This window comes from Monopterus albus, unplaced genomic scaffold (genome assembly GCF_001952655.1).
Source record: "Monopterus albus unplaced genomic scaffold, M_albus_1.0 scaffold121.1, whole genome shotgun sequence".
In the NCBI taxonomy this organism is placed as follows: domain Eukaryota; kingdom Metazoa; phylum Chordata; class Actinopteri; order Synbranchiformes; family Synbranchidae; genus Monopterus; species Monopterus albus.
The window spans coordinates 1,599,611-1,618,094 of NW_018128001.1; the positions used below are offsets into that span (position 1 = coordinate 1,599,611).

Here is an 18,484-nt window from a genome sequence, read left to right on the forward strand (position 1 = left end):
GGTGTGTGTGTGTGTGTGTGTGTGTGTGTGTGTGTGTGTGTGTAAAACATCCCGGAAATAAATTCATACTTGGCCAAATAAAGTGATTATCTTTATCCTATAATGCTGGAACTTAGAAAAACAAAGTTAGTGTTTGATTTGCAAGATGTTCTGAAGATACACGTTATTTTGTCTTGTTTAGTTAGTAGAGGAGAATGAATTAGAGGATTATGAGAGAGAGGATTATTATTATTATCAGTGGTAGTAGTATTGTTGTTTTCTTGAGAAATACACTGCCCCGCCACTTTAATAGTCACACCTGTAGAACTGTATGCAGCACTTTCACCTTAACATCTGTTTATGAGGCTCAAGATGTTTCAGTTTTTGGTGACATTGTCATATATGTATAAATTCAATTCTATGTTTATTATTCATAGTTTAAGGTGGCATTGTCCTGGACTACATTATATTTAGCATAACCATAACCCCATGAGAGGGTCAGAATATTAGGAACACCTATGAATAGAATGTATTCCACAACACCAACACCTTTAACTATGACCTCAGAAATAAACATATAACTGAATCTATATATTTATGGCAATTTCACCTAAAACTGAAACATTTTGATCTTCATCAACACAGATTTTTTTAAACTTCATTTCACAGAATAAAGATACAATATAAGGAAAACAGGGGTAGCACGGTGGCACAGTGGTTAGCGCCGTTGCCTCACAGCGAGAAGGTTCCAGGTTCGGGCCCCACCTGGGACCTTTCTGTGCAGAGTTTGCATGTTCTCCCCGTGCTTGCGTGGGAAACCACCAGTCCGTCAAAATTTCTAAATGTCTTTCAAAAGTTTTTGATGGATAGTATCTGTGGATAATCTTAAATACCACATCTTTCACTTTATTTACCACAGAATACTTCTGAGGTAGACACCATACTTTGGTCCAATTAATTCCATGTATATATCTACTCCAGTAACTGGTAGCACTAGGGAGAAAAGCAATTTCCTTTTGAAATAAAGAGCGATTTTTCCATATTGTTCTTTGCCGAAAAACACTTTTTCCAGTTGAGCACTCAGCTGGATCAATAGAACAAACAATATTTGGATGAGGACAACCTTTGAATAACATTAGTATGCTAGTATGCTCCTCTATATAACATTTTACCAATATGGTGGGTGTAACTGGGTTTCAGTAACAAGCAATAATATTAGAGAAAAGGATATGTTAACAATACCAGGACAGCACAAATAAGTAAAGAGAATCAATTAAAAAATAAAAGATATGGACAAATTAATAAATATTAAAAGAAGAAGAAGAATTTAAAAATAGGCCGACAACAAAGGACGCACCTTGTCATGACGACTATCGAAATGAAGGGGGCGGCAATACGTCTCTGCTGCGCTCTAGACTGCCATACCGACGAAGAAGAAGAAGAAGAAGAGGGAGGAGGCGAAAAAGAAAAAGAAGAAGAGTTACCTATTAGCTTTGCCGACAGTTCTACCAGGACCGAAATTATGTGACGTTGCTGTGTCCGACACCAAAACAAAGCTGACAAACAGATATAAATATGAGGTAAATGTGTGAAAAAGGACGTAAACGGGACAGTCATCCGCTAACAAGCTACAGAGCTAATTAGCGGCGTCTGCAGCTTCCCAGCAGCGGAAACATCAGCATTGTCCGGATCCAGTAGAGGCCAGCAGCACCTCCGATCCGGTCTGACTGGACCCAGCAGGTCCCAGAAACATGCATGCGGAGTTTCGGGCACCACGGCGACGGGCCCTGGTACGGGAGGAGTACGAGGGTCCGCTGCCTGTGAGCCGTAACCCAGAGAAGAGGGATCACTTCAGGGCAGAACTCGTCAACCAACACGTGCTGGTCTGTCATCCAGACCACATCCAGAAGATCCACTGTCAGGTCTGAGATTATCCACATCCTCGAAAACTAGGTCTAAATTAATCCACATTCTCTAAAACCTGGTATAATTTAATCCACGTCACTTAAAACCAGGTCTGAAAGTCAGTCGTAGTAAGACTGAATACATGTGTATGAATGAGAGGGAGGGAAGTGGAACAGTGAGGTTACAGGGGGCAGAGGTCAAGAAGGTGCAGGAGTTTAAGTATTTGGGGTCAACAGTCCAGTGTGATGGGGAGTGTAGGAAAGAGGTGAAGAGGCGAGTGCAGGCAGGTTGGAGTGGGTGGAGAAAGGTGTCAGGAGTGTTGTGTGATAGTAGTGAGACCAGCTATGCTGTATGGGTTAGAGACTGTAGCAGTGAGGAAAAGACAAGAGGCAGAGATGGAGGTAGCAGAGATGAGGATGTTGAGGTTCTCTTTAGGAGTGACCAGGATGGACAGGATTAGGAATGAGCACATCAGAGGGACAGCTCAGGTTGGCTGTTTTGGGGACAAGGTTAAAGAGGCCAGATTGAGATGTTTTGGACATGTGCAGAGGAGGGATAGTGGTTATATTGGTAGAAGGATGTTAGAGATATATGGATGCGCTAAAAGAGGACATGAAGTTAATTGGGATGAGAGTAGAGGATGCCGAGGATATAGTTATGTGGAAACAGATGTTTCGCTGTGGCGACCCCTAATGGGAACAGCCGAAAGAAGAAGATGATCTCAGGTTCTGCCACACTGATTTTGATCCTCATGTTTAAACTGTCCATGAGTCTATAGGAGGGTGATGCAACGCCAGGGGATGCAAAATGTGAACCCTGAAATACAATGTTAACAAGTTACACTTTGTAGGCCCATGGTTTACCCATATGACCTCCCCAAAACCTTTGTTTGTTCTCTGTAAAACATAGTTGACAAAGCCATTTAGTAGTATAATACAGGGTGGGCCATGGAAAAGTAGCCCGCCTACAAAACAGTCCACTTGCTCATTCATACTATCACTGGAAGCGGGCTACTTTTCCTTGGCCCACCTGTACCTAATTTAAAGGAAACAGAGTTGAGCGAGAATATATTGCTATAATAAATTATGTGATTAGTACAGTTAGTAAATTTGTACGACAGTTGTCACCAAGTTGCACACAGTGTAATGACATTAACTATGCCAACTTTTGCCAGCATGTGTACCAGTTAGAGCTCATAATGTCTGAGGGCACTGCCAACATGTTGTACCTGCAGTATTTCTCACTGCATATCTTTTCTACAATAAATACTGTTTTTTTATACTACAGCACAAGTTCACAAGTGATTGTATGTTGTGTTTCATGTTTTTGCAGTTTAACTGGGCCATTTTTAATGTTGAATTCAAGTTTCTTTTAGCTGGCATTAGCTTCAAGTTGTTGAGCCAACAGCATCAGGTTTTTACCACTACTGAAGTGGCGAATTTCCAGTATGAGCTAAATTAATTCACAGACAAATCACTACAATTCCAATGATAATTTATTATTACAATAATTCAAAGGCAGGGGATAGAATCACCTTCTCTGCAGAGAATTAAATAAAAGTATTTAATAAGAAAGTTAAATAACAGAATTATCAAGAGTCAGTCAGTCAAACAGTCAGTCCATTTCTGCTTCTCTCATCTCCTCTCTTCCTCTGCTGGAAAGATCAGGGATGATGGAGAGCAACACAGCAGTGTCAGAATACAGGATGAATACAAGTAAGAGACTGAGAAATAGTTGGATGTGTTTGGTTAAAGAGCCTATGGCATGTTTTTCTGTGTTTTCTGACTTATCTGCAATGTTACATTGATGGATTATCATCTTAAATGTGACTGAAAGCTCAAAAAATGAGGTGCACCTATGTTGTTGTACTTCTATCCAGAAGCAACTAGGTTTATACAAGTCTCGCGAACTCTTGCTGGCAAGACATTTTTCCAAATATATAGTCTTATGCAATACTTTATAGATTTCCTTGAATGGTCATGTTTTCCTGGCTATGTGCATTCATGCACACATGTCTGACATCCACCTGTACCATTCTAAAAGTAGAATTTTTTGACTGCATGCAGTTTTGTGGATATACTCTATTTCACCACTGCCTACATTGCTACCAGAGGATGTGTAGAAAAATATACAGTTTTGAATCACGGTGCCTGCAGTCCACATGTCGAAGTGTCCTCATTTGCATAGCCATGGAAGTTTGTCGTTTCCTAGTAATATTGTATAATAACATTTTTGTTTCTCTTACAGAACACAAAGGCTTGTTTCTACCTGTCGTCTCACAGTCCAGGTCAGTGACATCTCATCCTGTTGTTCATACAATGACATCACATCCTGTGTATTTTAACAATGTCATCACATCCTGTCTTTGTCCTGCCCCCCTCCAGGTATGAGCAGCTGCTGAGGTTGGCAGGGGAAGCTCTCTTTGCTCAGGGATTGGATGAAGAAGCTATCAGTCAAACCCTGCTCAGACTGTCTCAGCCAGTAAAAATGGAGGAAGTGAGGAGGGCGCTGGAAGGGGGAGAGAATGGACAGAGAGGGGAAAATCAGTGGGAAGGACCTGGATCAGATGGTGGAGGTTGTCCCCACACAAAGACACTGAGGCCGGGGTCAGATGTTGAGCCACAGGCCAAGAGCAGCTGCAGGTAGAGTGGTCACCAGACTTCTCTTAAGAATCTGTCACTTTTATTTTCTGCAATTCTAAACATAAAAGTTGTCTTTTTTTTTTACTAAACAAGTTTGTGTTCTTCTTAATTCTGCATGTTAACAAACCAAAATGTTAATTTTTTTAATGATGATGTTATGTATGTGAAACAGGCTTTCCTTGTGAACCAAAACAACTATAGGAGGGTTCTGCCAGTGAAATTCAGTGTAAACTAACTGAAGTTTAATTGGCCGATCCAAATTAGACAAAGAAATATTATCTTTCTGTCTTCTTTAGCTGTGTTTGTCCAGAGTTATGGTTGTACTTTATACAGTGCCTATAAAAAGTGTTCACCCCCTTGGATGTTTTACCCTTTTATTGATTTTATAAATCAATCATGGTCAATATAGTTTGGCTTTTTTGACAAAAAAATTCCAAAAAGCTCTTTAATGTCAAAGTGAAAACAGGTTTCTATAAAGTAATGTCAAATAAAAATATGTAATGTGAAATACGTGGCTGCATAAATATCTTCTCTTCAAGTCAGTATTTAGTAGATGCACCTCTGGCTGCAGTCCCAGCACTGAGTCTGTGTGGACAGGTCTCAGTCAGGCCTGAACATCTGGACACTGAAATTTTACTCCATTCTTCTTTGCAAAACTGCTCAAGCTCTGCCAGGTTGCACAGAGAACAGGTGTGACAGCCCTTTTCAAGTCCAGCCACAAATTCTCTATTGGACTGAGGTCTAGGCTTTGACTCGGCCGCTCCAGAACACTCACCTTGTTGTGTTTCTACTTTGTAGAAACTTGTTTTCACTTTTACAAAAAACCCTTTAATGTCATTTTTTTGTCAAAAAAGCCAAATTATATCGGCCATGGTTGATTTATAAAATCAATAATAGGGTAAAGCATCCTTCTTCTTCTTTGGGCTGTTCCCGTTAGGGGTCGCCACAGTGAATCATCTGTTTCCACCTAACTCTATCCTCAGCATCCTCTACTCTCACCCCAGTTAACTTCATGTCCTCTTTTAGCACATCCATATATCTCCTCTTTGGCCTTCCTCTTGACCTCTTGCCTGGCAGCTCCATCTCCAACATCCTTCTACCAGTATAACCACTATCCCTCCTCTGCACATGTCCAAACCATCTCAATCTGGCCTCTCTGACCTTGTCCCCTAAACAGCCGACCTGAGCTGTCCCTCTGATGTGCTCATTCCTAATCCTGTCCATCCTGGTCCCTCCTAAAGAGAACCTCAACATCCTCATCTCTGCTACCTCCATCTCTGCCTCTTGTCTTTTCCTCCCTGCTACAGTCTCTAACCCATACAGCATAGCTGGTCTCACTACTGTCTTGTACACCTTTCCTTTGATTCTTTTGGTAAAACATCCAAGAGGGTGAATACTTTCTATAGGCACTGTAAGTCAGATTTCTGCCTTCAACACAGTGGAGTCTACTCTGTGCTGCACTCTTTAAAACATAATTGTTTCATAGCCCCTGTGAGTCTGATAATCCACAGAACATGTTTCAGCTGTTTCCTCAATATCAAATCAAATCAAAATTTATTTATTTATTTAATAACAACGTCTTAGTGACCAAAGTACTTTACACAATTACAATAGAATTCAATAAAACTTGATAGTGAAAGAAGAATTTAAACACAGGTGAGATAAAACCAAACAATAGAGAATATCAGACTCTACTAGGTGTTAAAAACAATGGAAAAGAAATAAACCTTAGCAAAGATGTAAAAACAGCCAGGTGTGTAGCCAATGTACCATTAAGAGGTAGACAGTTCCAAAGTTAGGGGCCACAATGGCAAAAGCACGATCACCTCAGCATTTGTGCCTAGAACTTGGTACCTCCATGTAAAAACAGACTCAGTGACCTAAGAGGTCTCGCTGGCTTGTGCCATCATATCCAGTCACCGAGGTAAGGAGGTACCAGGCTGTTTGGAGCCTTAACAGTGAAAATCAACTATTTAAAATCAATTCTAAAATGGACTGGAAGCCAGAATAGGGTTTATATGATTGTATTTACATGTATTGTCAAAAGATGAGCAGCAGCATTTTGGACCATCTGGAGGTGGGAGCGACGTGTCACTGACTCCAGAGTACAGGTCGAGAGCTGACAGAAGTATGAATTGCAATTTCAGAGTCACTAAAGTAAAGACATGATTTCACGTGACTCAGTAATCGCAATTGGAAAAAAGCTTGACTTCACAGTTGAGTTGATGTTTATCAAATTTTACAGTGCCTTGCGAAAGTATTCGGCCCCCTTGAACTTTGCGACCTTTTGCCACATTTCAGGCTTCAAACATAAAGATATAAAACTGTAATTTTTTGTGAAGAATCAACAACAAGTGGGACACAACCATGAAGTGGAACGAAATTTATTGGATATGTCAAACTTTTTTAACAAATAAAAAACTGAAAAATTGGCCGTGCAAAATTATTCAGCCCCCTTAAGTTAATACTTTGTAGCGCCACCTTTTGCTCCGATTACAGCTGTAAGTCGCTTGGGGTATGTCTCTATCAGTTTTGCACATCGAGAGACGGAAATTTTTGCCCATTCCTCCTTGCAAAACAGCTCAAATTTTCTACTACAGGTTTAAGATATGGAGCTAGTGGTCCAGGTTCCAGGTCAGAGCCAGTTATAGGGCCAGGATCTCTCAGCAACACACACTCCGTTTTGTTTTCATTAAAATGCAGAAGATCAGTAGAAAGGTGTTTGAATGTTTTTATTCTATTGTGGGTGAAAACTAGGACAGTGCTGGAAGTGTTCTTTAATGTGAACAGATGATGAAACTGTGATCTTTATGGAAACGCCAGCTTAGACACACAAGACCTGAACCACAGCCAAGACCCTGATCCCAGCTCAGACCAGGACTCTGACTCCACCCCTGATCCTGACCCAGTTTCTGATGCCAGCTCTGACTCTGATCCTGATCCTGAGCCTTTGGTTCCAGGTCCTAGTTTTGTCCTGGTGGTCTCTGACAGTGAGGTGAGACTTAACCTGGAATATGCCATTGCTGTGTTCATTGAGTTGTTGATGTTGTTGTTGTTGTGTGTCTGCAGTTTGATGGGGGGGTCAGGGAGATCCGGCGTACTCCATTCTCTCTCCCAGAGTACCTGCAGCTCAGTCTGGAGGAGGTAACACACCAACACTCTGTATAGTTGAACTGGATCCATGCTGGACCATGTGACCATCAGACAGGATCATGTGACCATCAGTTGAACTGAGCTACAGAACATTAGGTCATCTAAATCAAAAGTTGAGTTTAGTCACACAAAGAGCATCTATGAACTGATCTTGGGGAGGCTGATCCTGTAAATAAAGTCCAGCAGTCAGACTGTGTCTCACCTGATGATCACCAGTGTTTGGCAGTAATGTATCATTTAGTGACACATTACACTAATATTATCACTTCTTTCAGTAATGAGTATTGTGTGGGATTACACTTTAAATAACAGTTACTAATCCAAGCAAAGCTGTGTTGCTCTTTCCTGAACTCGATTTGATCTTTGTGCCAGGTGAGCTATCTGCTGACGTGTGCACGTGGGCAGGTTCATGTCTGCTAGGCAAACAAACAAACAAAGTGTTTGTTCATAAATAAACAAAGCGTGAAGCTGAAAGTGCGCTGGCAGAGAGGTGAGGGCAGGAGAGAGTGCAGAGGGCCCTGTCTCACCCTCCACGCTGTCAGCAGCCAGGAAATGAACTTTAGGCGTTAGAGCCTGAGGACAACTGCTCAGCAGAAACTCAGGTCCTGGATTGTTTGAGGCCAGGGGGTTGCTAAACATCAAATATTTGGATGAGTACAACAGTAGGAGCCCATCCAGCTCACCTGTGAAGCAACCTTTAGCTGAGGGCGTTTGGTGCTAATGAGGAACAGTCGTAGTAGCAGTAGGACCGAGCTCCTGTGTCAGTGCAGTTACACAGAAAGGATGTGACGTGACGTGGGATGGAGCTGACAAATTCAACTAAAGTAATGAGTACAGTTACACCTTATATTTGCTGCTAAGAAATTGAATACAGTTGTCAAGGAACTATGCCCATCACTGTTGATTACACATGTCCCTGAGTATCAGGAAGGGGGTATGGCGTCTTCACCATATCTCTCTTTGTTTCCACCTATAGGCCTTCTTCCTGGTCTACAGCCTGGGCTGTCTGTCTGTCTACCTGCACCAGGTACCTGTCTGTCAGATAAAATAATAGTGTGTGTGTGTTAATATTTTGTCCACTGTTGGAATCAAACTTTATTCCTACAGCCCAATATCACAAATCAAATATCTGCCTCAGAAAGCTTAATAGCCTGTGCAGCATACGACACCTCTGTCTTTACATCCTTGAATCAGATAAAGAAAAATTCCCCAAAAATACCTCAGGAGCAACAGAGGAGGGATCCCTTTTCAGAACAGACAGACAGGAAATAGATGTTGTGTGTACAGAATAGAGATTTACAGTAGATTCCAGTGTTCAGATTGAAACAGTGAAATGGGTCAAATCTGATTAAATTCCATCATCTCTGACTTCTGCTGTGATTGGTCAGGAACCCCTGTCAATCATGGAGCTGTGGAGGAAATTCCGGTCCCTGCGTCCTGACTTCATCAGCTCGTACGCAGCCTATCATCACTATCGCAGCAGGGGGTGGGTCCCTAAAGGAGGGGGGGCAGCCAAATACGGCGTTGACCTCAGTAAGACTCACATGCGCATGTGCGCACACACACACACACACACACACACACACAGTTGAAACACAGTCGTGCAGGTGATCGCACTCTGACACAAGTTGAACTCTGTGTTGAGAAAGGTCATGTGACTGAGATGGATTGAGTGTTCAGGGTTCTTCATCAACTCAGAAACTTGCAAATGTCTCAGTTTGCAAGCAGAGTTTCGTTGTAAAAGGGGGAGTTAGAAACCACTATCAAACTGGGACTAGTTCTTAATGAGCAAAGGAGGAACAACTGCACCACACGTAACTTCAGTCTGTCAGTGTCACTTTTTCTTCTGTGTTTTCAGTGTTGTACAGGAAAGGCCCACCTTTCTACCATGCCAGGTAACGCACATCACCTTTATCCTGACCCCTGAACCTGGTCCTAAATAAAGCCTGTGAGGACCCAGACTGACATAAACCTGAGCTGGCTTTGACCTCAAAACCACGTCTGGACCCTCAAACAGAGGTTAAAGTTAAAGGAGGAGTCATCGTCATTTTCAAAAAAAATTCCTCTTTTTCATCAAATGGCCTCTCTTTCAATCAGTCAATCAAACCTTTATTAAAAGACTCAAGGTCCATAAAAAGGAAGACAACAATAAAATAAAAATAAACAACATGTACACAATTTATAGAACCAATAAAAAGCAGTACCAGAACTCCCAAAAGGTGGCCTGGTACCTGATATCACTCCAGGCTGGATTAACAATCATCTTAATGATCTCATTTTCTGTGACATTCAACTGGAAAATGAAGTTATAGCTCAGATGTCTAATTGTAGCATTAAAAAGTACAAATTCCCATCCTGTAGAACAACCCACTACAAAATCTTGGCTGTCTCACCAAGATTCATAGGCAGTCATTGTCTGCAGTCTGAGTCTTCCATTTAGTCCCCTTCTTGAAATGGGTCCACAGGGGCACACTGTACAGAGATAAGCAATAAGCTTTAGAGAGTCTTACTGTGACTACATCACAACACTTATGAAACTTTCTTGACAACATATTCCCTTGTGCATACAAAATGCGGCATTGTTTTATCATGTCATCTTCATCTAACTGATCTGTAATATAATGATCCAGATATTTAGTCCTGGCACAAACACTTAAAACTTGACCAGATAAGTAAAAGTTCTGGGAGCTGGAGACCCTATCATCTCTCATTCTACAGATCGAAACGATGCTCTTCTTAGCATTATACTGGACCTCATGCGAGACTCCATAAGCTGTACACACATTTAACAATTATTGAAACCCAGCACTGCTAGGTGAAAAGATTACCAGATCATCAGCATACATTAAAACATTAACAAGTGGACTACCCGCCATACATCCCATACAACAGCCACTCAACTCCAGTGACAGATCATCCATGTAAAGGTTAAAGAGCAGTGGAGATAAAGGCCCCCTGGTGTAGACCATTACTAACACCGAAGGGGGCATAGACTCCATTGCCCCACTTACCAATAAGCTAGAATCCTGACAATACTGTCAGGAGCTCCCCTTTGTATCAGCTTGTTGAATAATTTATAGTGGTTGACCCAGTCAAAGGCCTTAGAATCATTAATAAAACCAATAAAAATGGTTGATTTGTGGCACCTATATTTCTGTACGATCTCTTTCAAAGCATCAGTGCCTAGATTCATTTTATCCAGCCAACTTATCCAATTCATTTTAAATCCAACTTTATTATCCATCCATTATCTATACAGCTTAATCCTAAACAGGATCAATGGGGGGAGGGTGCTGAAGCACCCTGGACAGGTCACCGGTCTGACACTCCAAGACAAACAACCACACACACCCACACTCACTCCTACTGGCAATTTAGAGTCACCAGTCAACCTAAGCTGCATGTCTTTGGACTGTGGGAGGAAGCCGGAGCACCCAGAGAGAATCCACGCAGACACAGAAAGGCCCCAGGTCGGCCGGGGCTCAAACCCAGAACCTTCTTGCTGTGAGGTGACAGCACTAACTGCTGTGCCACCAAAATGATTATCTGTAACACAGCTCCTCACAAACCTCAGATACTCAGCTGTAGTCAAATCTGATCCACTGGCCTTACATACATACTAGCTTTTAAAAAAAAAAAACTTTCATCAGAATATTGGTGCATTCCAAGAAGTATTAACAGGAAAATCTCTTCTTTCTAAGAAACTGTGACTTTTCAAGCCTCGTTGAGGGGAATTTATTCCCTGCTTTCCAGCTAAAGTCCTCACCTTTCAATTCTTTAATTAAATTTAAAAAACAATTACCTTCACTTTTACAAAGTGTGTTCAATTTTAAAACAATGTGAAAACTTTCAAAAATATACTCTTTCATAAAAGCATCTCAAGTTTCCAAAACAAACTGTCCTCTCTTTTTTTTTAAATTGTCTGAAATGTCCATCCCTTCTTTAAAGAAACGAAACTGTCTCTTTATAAAACGGTCACTTTCATCATAATTGTCTTTATATTAAAAAAATATTCCCCACTATACAAAGCGTTCTTCTACAAGTCTATTTTTCAAAAATAACCTCTTCCTAAGAAACCGTCTCTTGTATCCTCAAAACATTGTCCCATGCTGCAGAACTGATTTTGTCCCTTTCCTCTCACTGTAGTTATTCCGTGGTAATTGAGCAGGTGGACGATGCGTTCACGGGCTCGGTGTTGCGTCCATTTTCATGGCGCTCTCTGGCGGCTCTCAGCAGGATCACTGCCAATGTGTCCAAGGTAATAACAGATCAGGGTTTATCAGACTTGTTTCTGGTTTTTATTTGACACTGGAGATTTTCTGTGTTCTTTTTACAGGAGCTGATGTTGTGTTACATCATCTATCCAGCTGACCTATCAGAGGCTGACCTGGATTCACCTGTGTGTCTGAGCAGACTGAAGGTTCAGGTAACAGTTATAACGTCCCAACTTTATGTCCAAACTCCCGAGGACAGGAGGACACAGTGCTCTTAACACCACTATCTCTGCTGACTCTGCTCTGAATGAGATGTAGCTGCCTGCTAAGGAGAGTTAGCTTGGTCTGCTAGTGGGTCCTCACAGCTCCGAAAACACCAGAGCAACTTTCCAAATTGGCATTACTAGGATAGACTGACCACATATTCACAATCTAAGTGGTCACTTTCTTGCCTGAAAAAATATCAAAACTCAGTAAAAGGCCCAATGATTTGTCTCTGTATGTAAGAATATTGAGCTAGTGGAAGGGCCTGATGCTGCAAAGCTAAACGCAGCTATCATGTTAGGTCTCCGGGGCAGTGATCCAGTTCCATAGTGCTCTGAAGTGGGTTAACTTCAGAGAATCGGATCAAAACCTGTCAACACCCTGAGCACCAACCAACCAGATCACTGGAAAAACTGAGCAATTATTCCTACTGGATCCTGACGGGGTCAGAGTCTACATTAATGTGATAAGTATTAAATAGATATTTCTACAGAGCAGGCATATTATTGTGCTGTTTCAGCCTTTCTGGATTTCTAACAAAGGGAGGGAGTCTGCAGCCTTCATGATCAATACCGTATTTTAAATCCACAAGATTATTTGAGTACAGACTGAATTCCTAACTGTCAGTGTTTTCACAGGCTCCATCGCTGCAGCTCAGAATAACATGAGGACACTCTGTGATAATGGTTTAGAACAATAATCCATGCTCTCTCAAAAATGTCCCGTGATTATACAGTAAATGACCATCTGACCTGAGGTGTAGCTCCTCCCCGGTGTCCTCTCCTCTCCACTCCAGCAACACAAACTGTTGGATGTTTTGACAACAGTTTCTTCATCATCAGACAAAGGAGAAAACAATACTCACTAAATAAAAATAATACAGCACTAATGTACAGGTGGTTCTTAGACTTTGCTTAATATTTGAAAAGTATTTCTAGAGTTTCTATAGTTTATTATTCTATTCTAGTTACGTGGCCATTCACCTGCCTAGACATGGATGGGTTTGTCCCAAAAAACAAAGTTCTTGCTCTGATGTGGTCACAAATTTAAATGGCAAAAGGTGAAATGGTAACAAGTTTATGGTAGGGAGTCTGTTTAAAAAGGTTTTGTAGTTTAAAAACCTCATAGTCAAGACTGTTATGTTCATGTAGGTTCTGTTTTGTTCAAGCACTTAAAGTTGATTATTACTCAGTTTAGGTGAATCTACATGTCTGCACTAAAATATACAGTAAAAAAATTAGAACAACAAGGTTAAAACTAAGGTGCATTTTCAGTAGGTCCCCCCGACTTTTTCTTTCAGACAGGCTAGATCCGACCCTGCTTTACTGGGGTCAGGTGTTGGAGTTTAGGCTTTACTGGGTGTAATACCCCAGTTCTTTAATTGGACAGCTCTGAATAACGAATGAGTCCATCTTTTTTCATCTGATTTATTTTAACCACAAGTAAAAAATTACAAACACAACCTGGGTTGCTCCCCCTTCCAGAGGCACACACACACAGGCTGCTCGAAAGTGGAGTCCCTGGCCACACAGAGCCTAATACATTTATAAAGTCTGAGCTAACCCCTAACCCCTTACCCTGATGAAGTCAGTCCGAAGACTCCATCTCTTATCTAGTGCTCCACATGCTTTGAGCAGCTGTGTTTCTACCTAGTCATAACAAAATGAAGAATTTCAATGTGTGTGTATGTTGTCACATGGTGTGTAGCTAAGGCATTCATTCAGACATAATATTCTAACACAAGGTTAATACAGGAAAAGAATTGGTGCCTATGGTTCACTTTTCAGAATCAACATTCTGTCTGCTAACCTTGAAACAAAACAGACTAGAGCAGACTTTAAATCGTACTAAACTGCATTACTAACACATTGTCTAACAATGATCTAACTGATTTACTAATATCTAACAAATTCCCCCTTTTGACACGATTTTTATCGTGTCAACCTAAATCAAATGTCCCTGTTGTCCCAAGATGTGGCATCCAAGGAGGAGACAGTCCTGTCTGATCCTTAGATGCTCCTTTGCCTAGCCACGCCTGCCTTTCAGTAGGAGCAGCTTTATTCTGTATTTCCCTAATAGTCTGCAAGCTCAACTCTGTCTCATGAACGTGACCCCCTTTTGCAGGGTCTTGACTCACCTGTTTAGCTCTCTGAGCTGGACCTCCTGGGTCCCGAGTGCCTGTACCAGGCTCCTTAAACTCTGACACCTTAGGTCTGGACCCTGTCTGTACTGAGCTTCCAAAGCTCTGACCCCTTAGGTCTTGGATCCCTTTCATAGCTCCCTGAGCTACCTGATATCCAGCTGCTACCTTGGCAGCCAGATCTGCTGCATTATTACCTCTGTTTATCAGAGTCTCTGTTCTCTGATGTCCCTTGCACTTGATAACTGTCACCTGCTTTGGTAGCAACAACGCTTGCTCTAGTTCCAGTAACCGCTGCAAGTGTTTTACTGGATCGCGAGTTGAAGTCACAAAACCTTTTTTCTTCTCCAGTGGCACAAGTCTACATGTACTGCCTGTACTGTGTACACAGAATCTGTATAGATATTTATGACTTTGCCTTTATCAGAGCAATCAGCTCAGCCATCTGGGCTGAACTTGGCTGTGGGATCACATCAGCTTGCAGTACTCTTAAGCCAGCCGTTGTGTCCTTGACCACAGCGTATGAAGCAACTAGACTGCCAGTAGCTGTCTAATGACTGTGATCATCACAGTACAATGTTACCTCTGCATTAGGTAGTGGTTCCTTATGCAGGTTCTCATGCAGTCTCATCTCTGTGTCTGTTTTGCTCACACAGTCATGATCCTGCTCAGTGACCATCTGCGTAGCCATGTTTGTTCCTTCACTTGTAAACTGTATGTGAGCCTGGTTCAACAGCTGTTGTAAGTTCTGGGTCTGATGTGCAGACAATATGAAAGCTTTGGAATCCAGAAATGCCCTGACACCATGTGTGGTGTGTACCACAGTTTAATAACCCATTGTGATATGTCAGGTCTTCAGTATCGCTCGACCGATCGCAGCGACATGTCTCACACAAGTTGGATGTCCTTTTTCAATATTGTCCAACTTAGAACTGTAGTACATCAACACCTTTCGGTTGTGTCCTCTACAAGAGATTTATTTTCATTTATTCAGACATAATATTCTAACACAAGATTAATACAAGAAAAGAATTGGTGTCATGGTTCACTTTTCAGAATCAACATTCTGTCTGCTAATCTTGAAACAAAACAGACTAGAGCAGACTTTAAATCGTACTAAACTGCATTACTAACACATCTGATTCAGCACATTAATGCCTTAACAATTATCTAACTGATTTACTATTATGTAACATGGGGCTTCAGAGTTTGGAGCTGAAAAACAGATTGGTCAAATAGTGAAAATAATCATTACCTGCAGCTCCAGGTTGGAAAGATGTGGTTGTTGTAAGAACGGAATTGATGACTGCATGTTGACATCTGAGAAAACATCAGAACAAATGAGTTTGGGAATATTTTCCTTTGGTGACTGATATTGTATTGGGTATTTTCGCATGGACAAACAATAAGAAAAAAAATTCAGAGAAGTAAACAAAGTAAAAAAAATAAAAAATCTTAGATAAATACTCAGAGCACATCTACCCTTGTAATGTATATTGTATATTACTATACAATAATATATGGGAAAGCATTAAATACTAATTTGTTTTTTCTACAGGAAGTGATTGTCAGCAGGTGGGTGTCCTCCAGAGAGCGAGCGGAGCAGGATGACATGATTGGCTGACGGGAGACACTGATGATATCACAGTGACAGAATAGTGATGTCATAAAGAGACTGATGACATCGGAGCCAGAAACACAAAGACAAGCATGGACATCCTGAAATAAATATTGTGTAGTTTTTTTTATTAATAAAAATGAAAAAACTGAACTATGAGAAGATAGTGTTTCTGTGCATACACCAACATAAAAGTTTTTCAAACATAAATGTCTCCCTTGTAGTCTTGGCATTTATCTCACAGATGAACAGGACAGGTGATTTACACAGCTGGTAAGCACTTTGATTCCACCCAAATGGCTCCCAATATGCACAACAATATAAAAACAAAATAAATACAGAATATATACAAGTCAAGGAGCACAAGTTAAAAAGAAAAACATAGACCAACTGTTCACAAGTGTGATGGCCCGGGGGAAGAAACTGTCTCTGTGCCTATAGCCAGTGATGCTTTTCAGGCTTCTCCACACAGATGAGGGGTCGTTGGCTGAAACCTAAGCTTTCAGCTTTTCAGAGTAGCTCCTCTTTGCTGCTCTGATCTCCCTTGTCAGTGTGTTCCTGGCCTGGCTGTACAGAGTCCTGTCCCCACATCTGTAAGCTGTAAGCCACACCTCAAGCATTAGCATTAAAAACACTGTGTGTAAACACACAGCCTGCTGCAGGTATGAGGGCGGAGCAGCCCCTCCCTCCTCTAAACAGAGATCAACAGAGAGAAACTACAGTGACAAAATAAAGTAGGGTGGTCCACGTCAACCCCCGAGGCTATGTTTGGTGATGGTTAAGGGAAGTACGAGGTGTACCGCTCATTAGATTCCCATAGTGAAACCGCAGCATGAGTGTCCTTGAATGCAGCAGGAGACTCCGCTGGTTCAGTGAGTTTTTAGTTAAATCAGCGAATACTGATGTTTCACTTAGTACAGGTTGTTTTCTGTTTGAAATTGAATCCTATTGAAATTGAATCATAACAAAATGTGGAAAACTTAAAGGGGTCTGAATACCAGAATCAATGAGACGGCATTGGTGAACAAAGGGATAAGTCTGTCAGGTATTTTTAGTCAGATAGACACTGGTTAGACACTTGATGTATTAGAGATGTTTAGTGTAGCCAGGATGTCTAGCTCAGGCTGTTAAATGCTTAGTCATTCCCATGGGGTACTTCAGGTTGTTCAGGTTCAAGGATAACTAGACAGAAAGTTGATTACTGTTAGGAGACAGAAGGTTTATTGTTATTGTTATGGCGTGTTTAACCATAATCGTAGTCATAATATTTGCTTATGTTTAATGTCATGACATGTCACTAGAGGTCGTGTCAGAATGTTTTAGCTACACACCACATAATCAGACAATCACACATTGATTTTCTTCATGCTTTGACTACTGCTATGACCAGCTGCAAAGCTGGCACCGGGAGACGTCATGGTTTGACGTTCCGGCGTAGTATGGGGTTAGCCCAAAGTGATATAATGTATAGGCCTGTTATGGTTCAGGGCTTTTTCATCTTTCAGCTGCCTGTGTGCATGTTGGAGGTGCAAAGACTCCTGAGCATGTAATGTTAATTTTACCTGTGATCATTGAATAAATCAGCACTGTTTTGAAGTTACTTGGACTGCTTCGTCTCTCAGAGTTAGCGTGGTGAAAAGAACTGGGTCCAACAAGTCCTACTGTTCCATTATCTGTGATCCCACCTTGGATGTTTAAGGAAGCAAAGATTGAAAGAACTTTCTAGAAAGGCAGTTAAAAGGAAAGTATAGGAAAATGTGAAGTAATTAGCTATATATAATTTATACAGGATTTGTTAAAATATATACAGATGCATCTAAGGCAGTGAATGGTAAAGTAGGATCAGTGTTAATTATACTGGAATTAAATATGATGTCAAATAAATGGATTAGTCATACTTTCTCAGTATATACAGGAGAAATAACTATTTTACTAGCATTAGAATGGGTAGAAGAAAACAAACCATTAAAAGTCCTAATTGGATCAGACTCAAGCAGATTTTTTATGAGGATTGAATGCAATCAGTCAGAGTCAAGGCAGGACATAATTCTTGTGTGATATTCAAATGTAAGAGGGCTGGAATAGATGTTACATTAATTTGGACATACTGTGGGTGAAGGGAAATGAACTGGCAGATAAATATGCAAAAGCTGCACTTAAAAAATAAATGTTTGTGTAGCAGTAAACTACAGTAAGTATGAGATTAAAAGTTTAAAAGGAAAATGAAAAGGAAATGGCAAGAAATATGGGATAATGGGTCAGTAAAATTACTGTATTCAAGTAGGAGAAATGAGAGGAAGTAATAGGAATAGGAAAGAAGAAGACATGATTGCAAAAAAATAGATTTTATGGTTTGAACAGTACATTGAAATTGTTGAAGAAGCATAATACCGGTGAATGTGAGGTTTGTAGGGTACAGGAAACAGTGGAGCATGTTTTTTGAGTTGTCCAATGTTCAGGCAGGAGAGGGAGTTATTTCAAAATACACTTCAAAGTAATAGCATGTGATTTAATTTGTGATGTTACAGAACAATCTTTAGGTTTTGAGAGAGTACCGGACGGAGTAAAA

General features: G+C 41.0%; 1 protein-coding gene across 1 annotated transcript; it reads left to right on the forward strand.

Annotated features, from left to right (window-relative positions):
- The first annotated feature begins 1,298 nt into the window (after window positions 1–1,298).
- tsen2 (TSEN2 tRNA splicing endonuclease subunit) lies at window positions 1,299–16,068 on the forward strand. Its single transcript, XM_020612175.1, has 11 exons — window positions 1,299–1,901; window positions 4,041–4,171; window positions 4,269–4,526; window positions 7,350–7,521; window positions 7,596–7,670; window positions 8,656–8,706; window positions 9,068–9,212; window positions 9,538–9,574; window positions 11,826–11,937; window positions 12,016–12,105; window positions 15,856–16,068. The coding sequence occupies exons 1-11, from the start codon at window positions 1,731–1,733 to the stop codon at window positions 15,919–15,921; spliced, it is 1,308 nt and encodes a 435-aa protein (XP_020467831.1). The 5' UTR covers window positions 1,299–1,730; the 3' UTR covers window positions 15,922–16,068.
- Window positions 16,069–18,484: the final 2,416 nt, after the last annotated feature.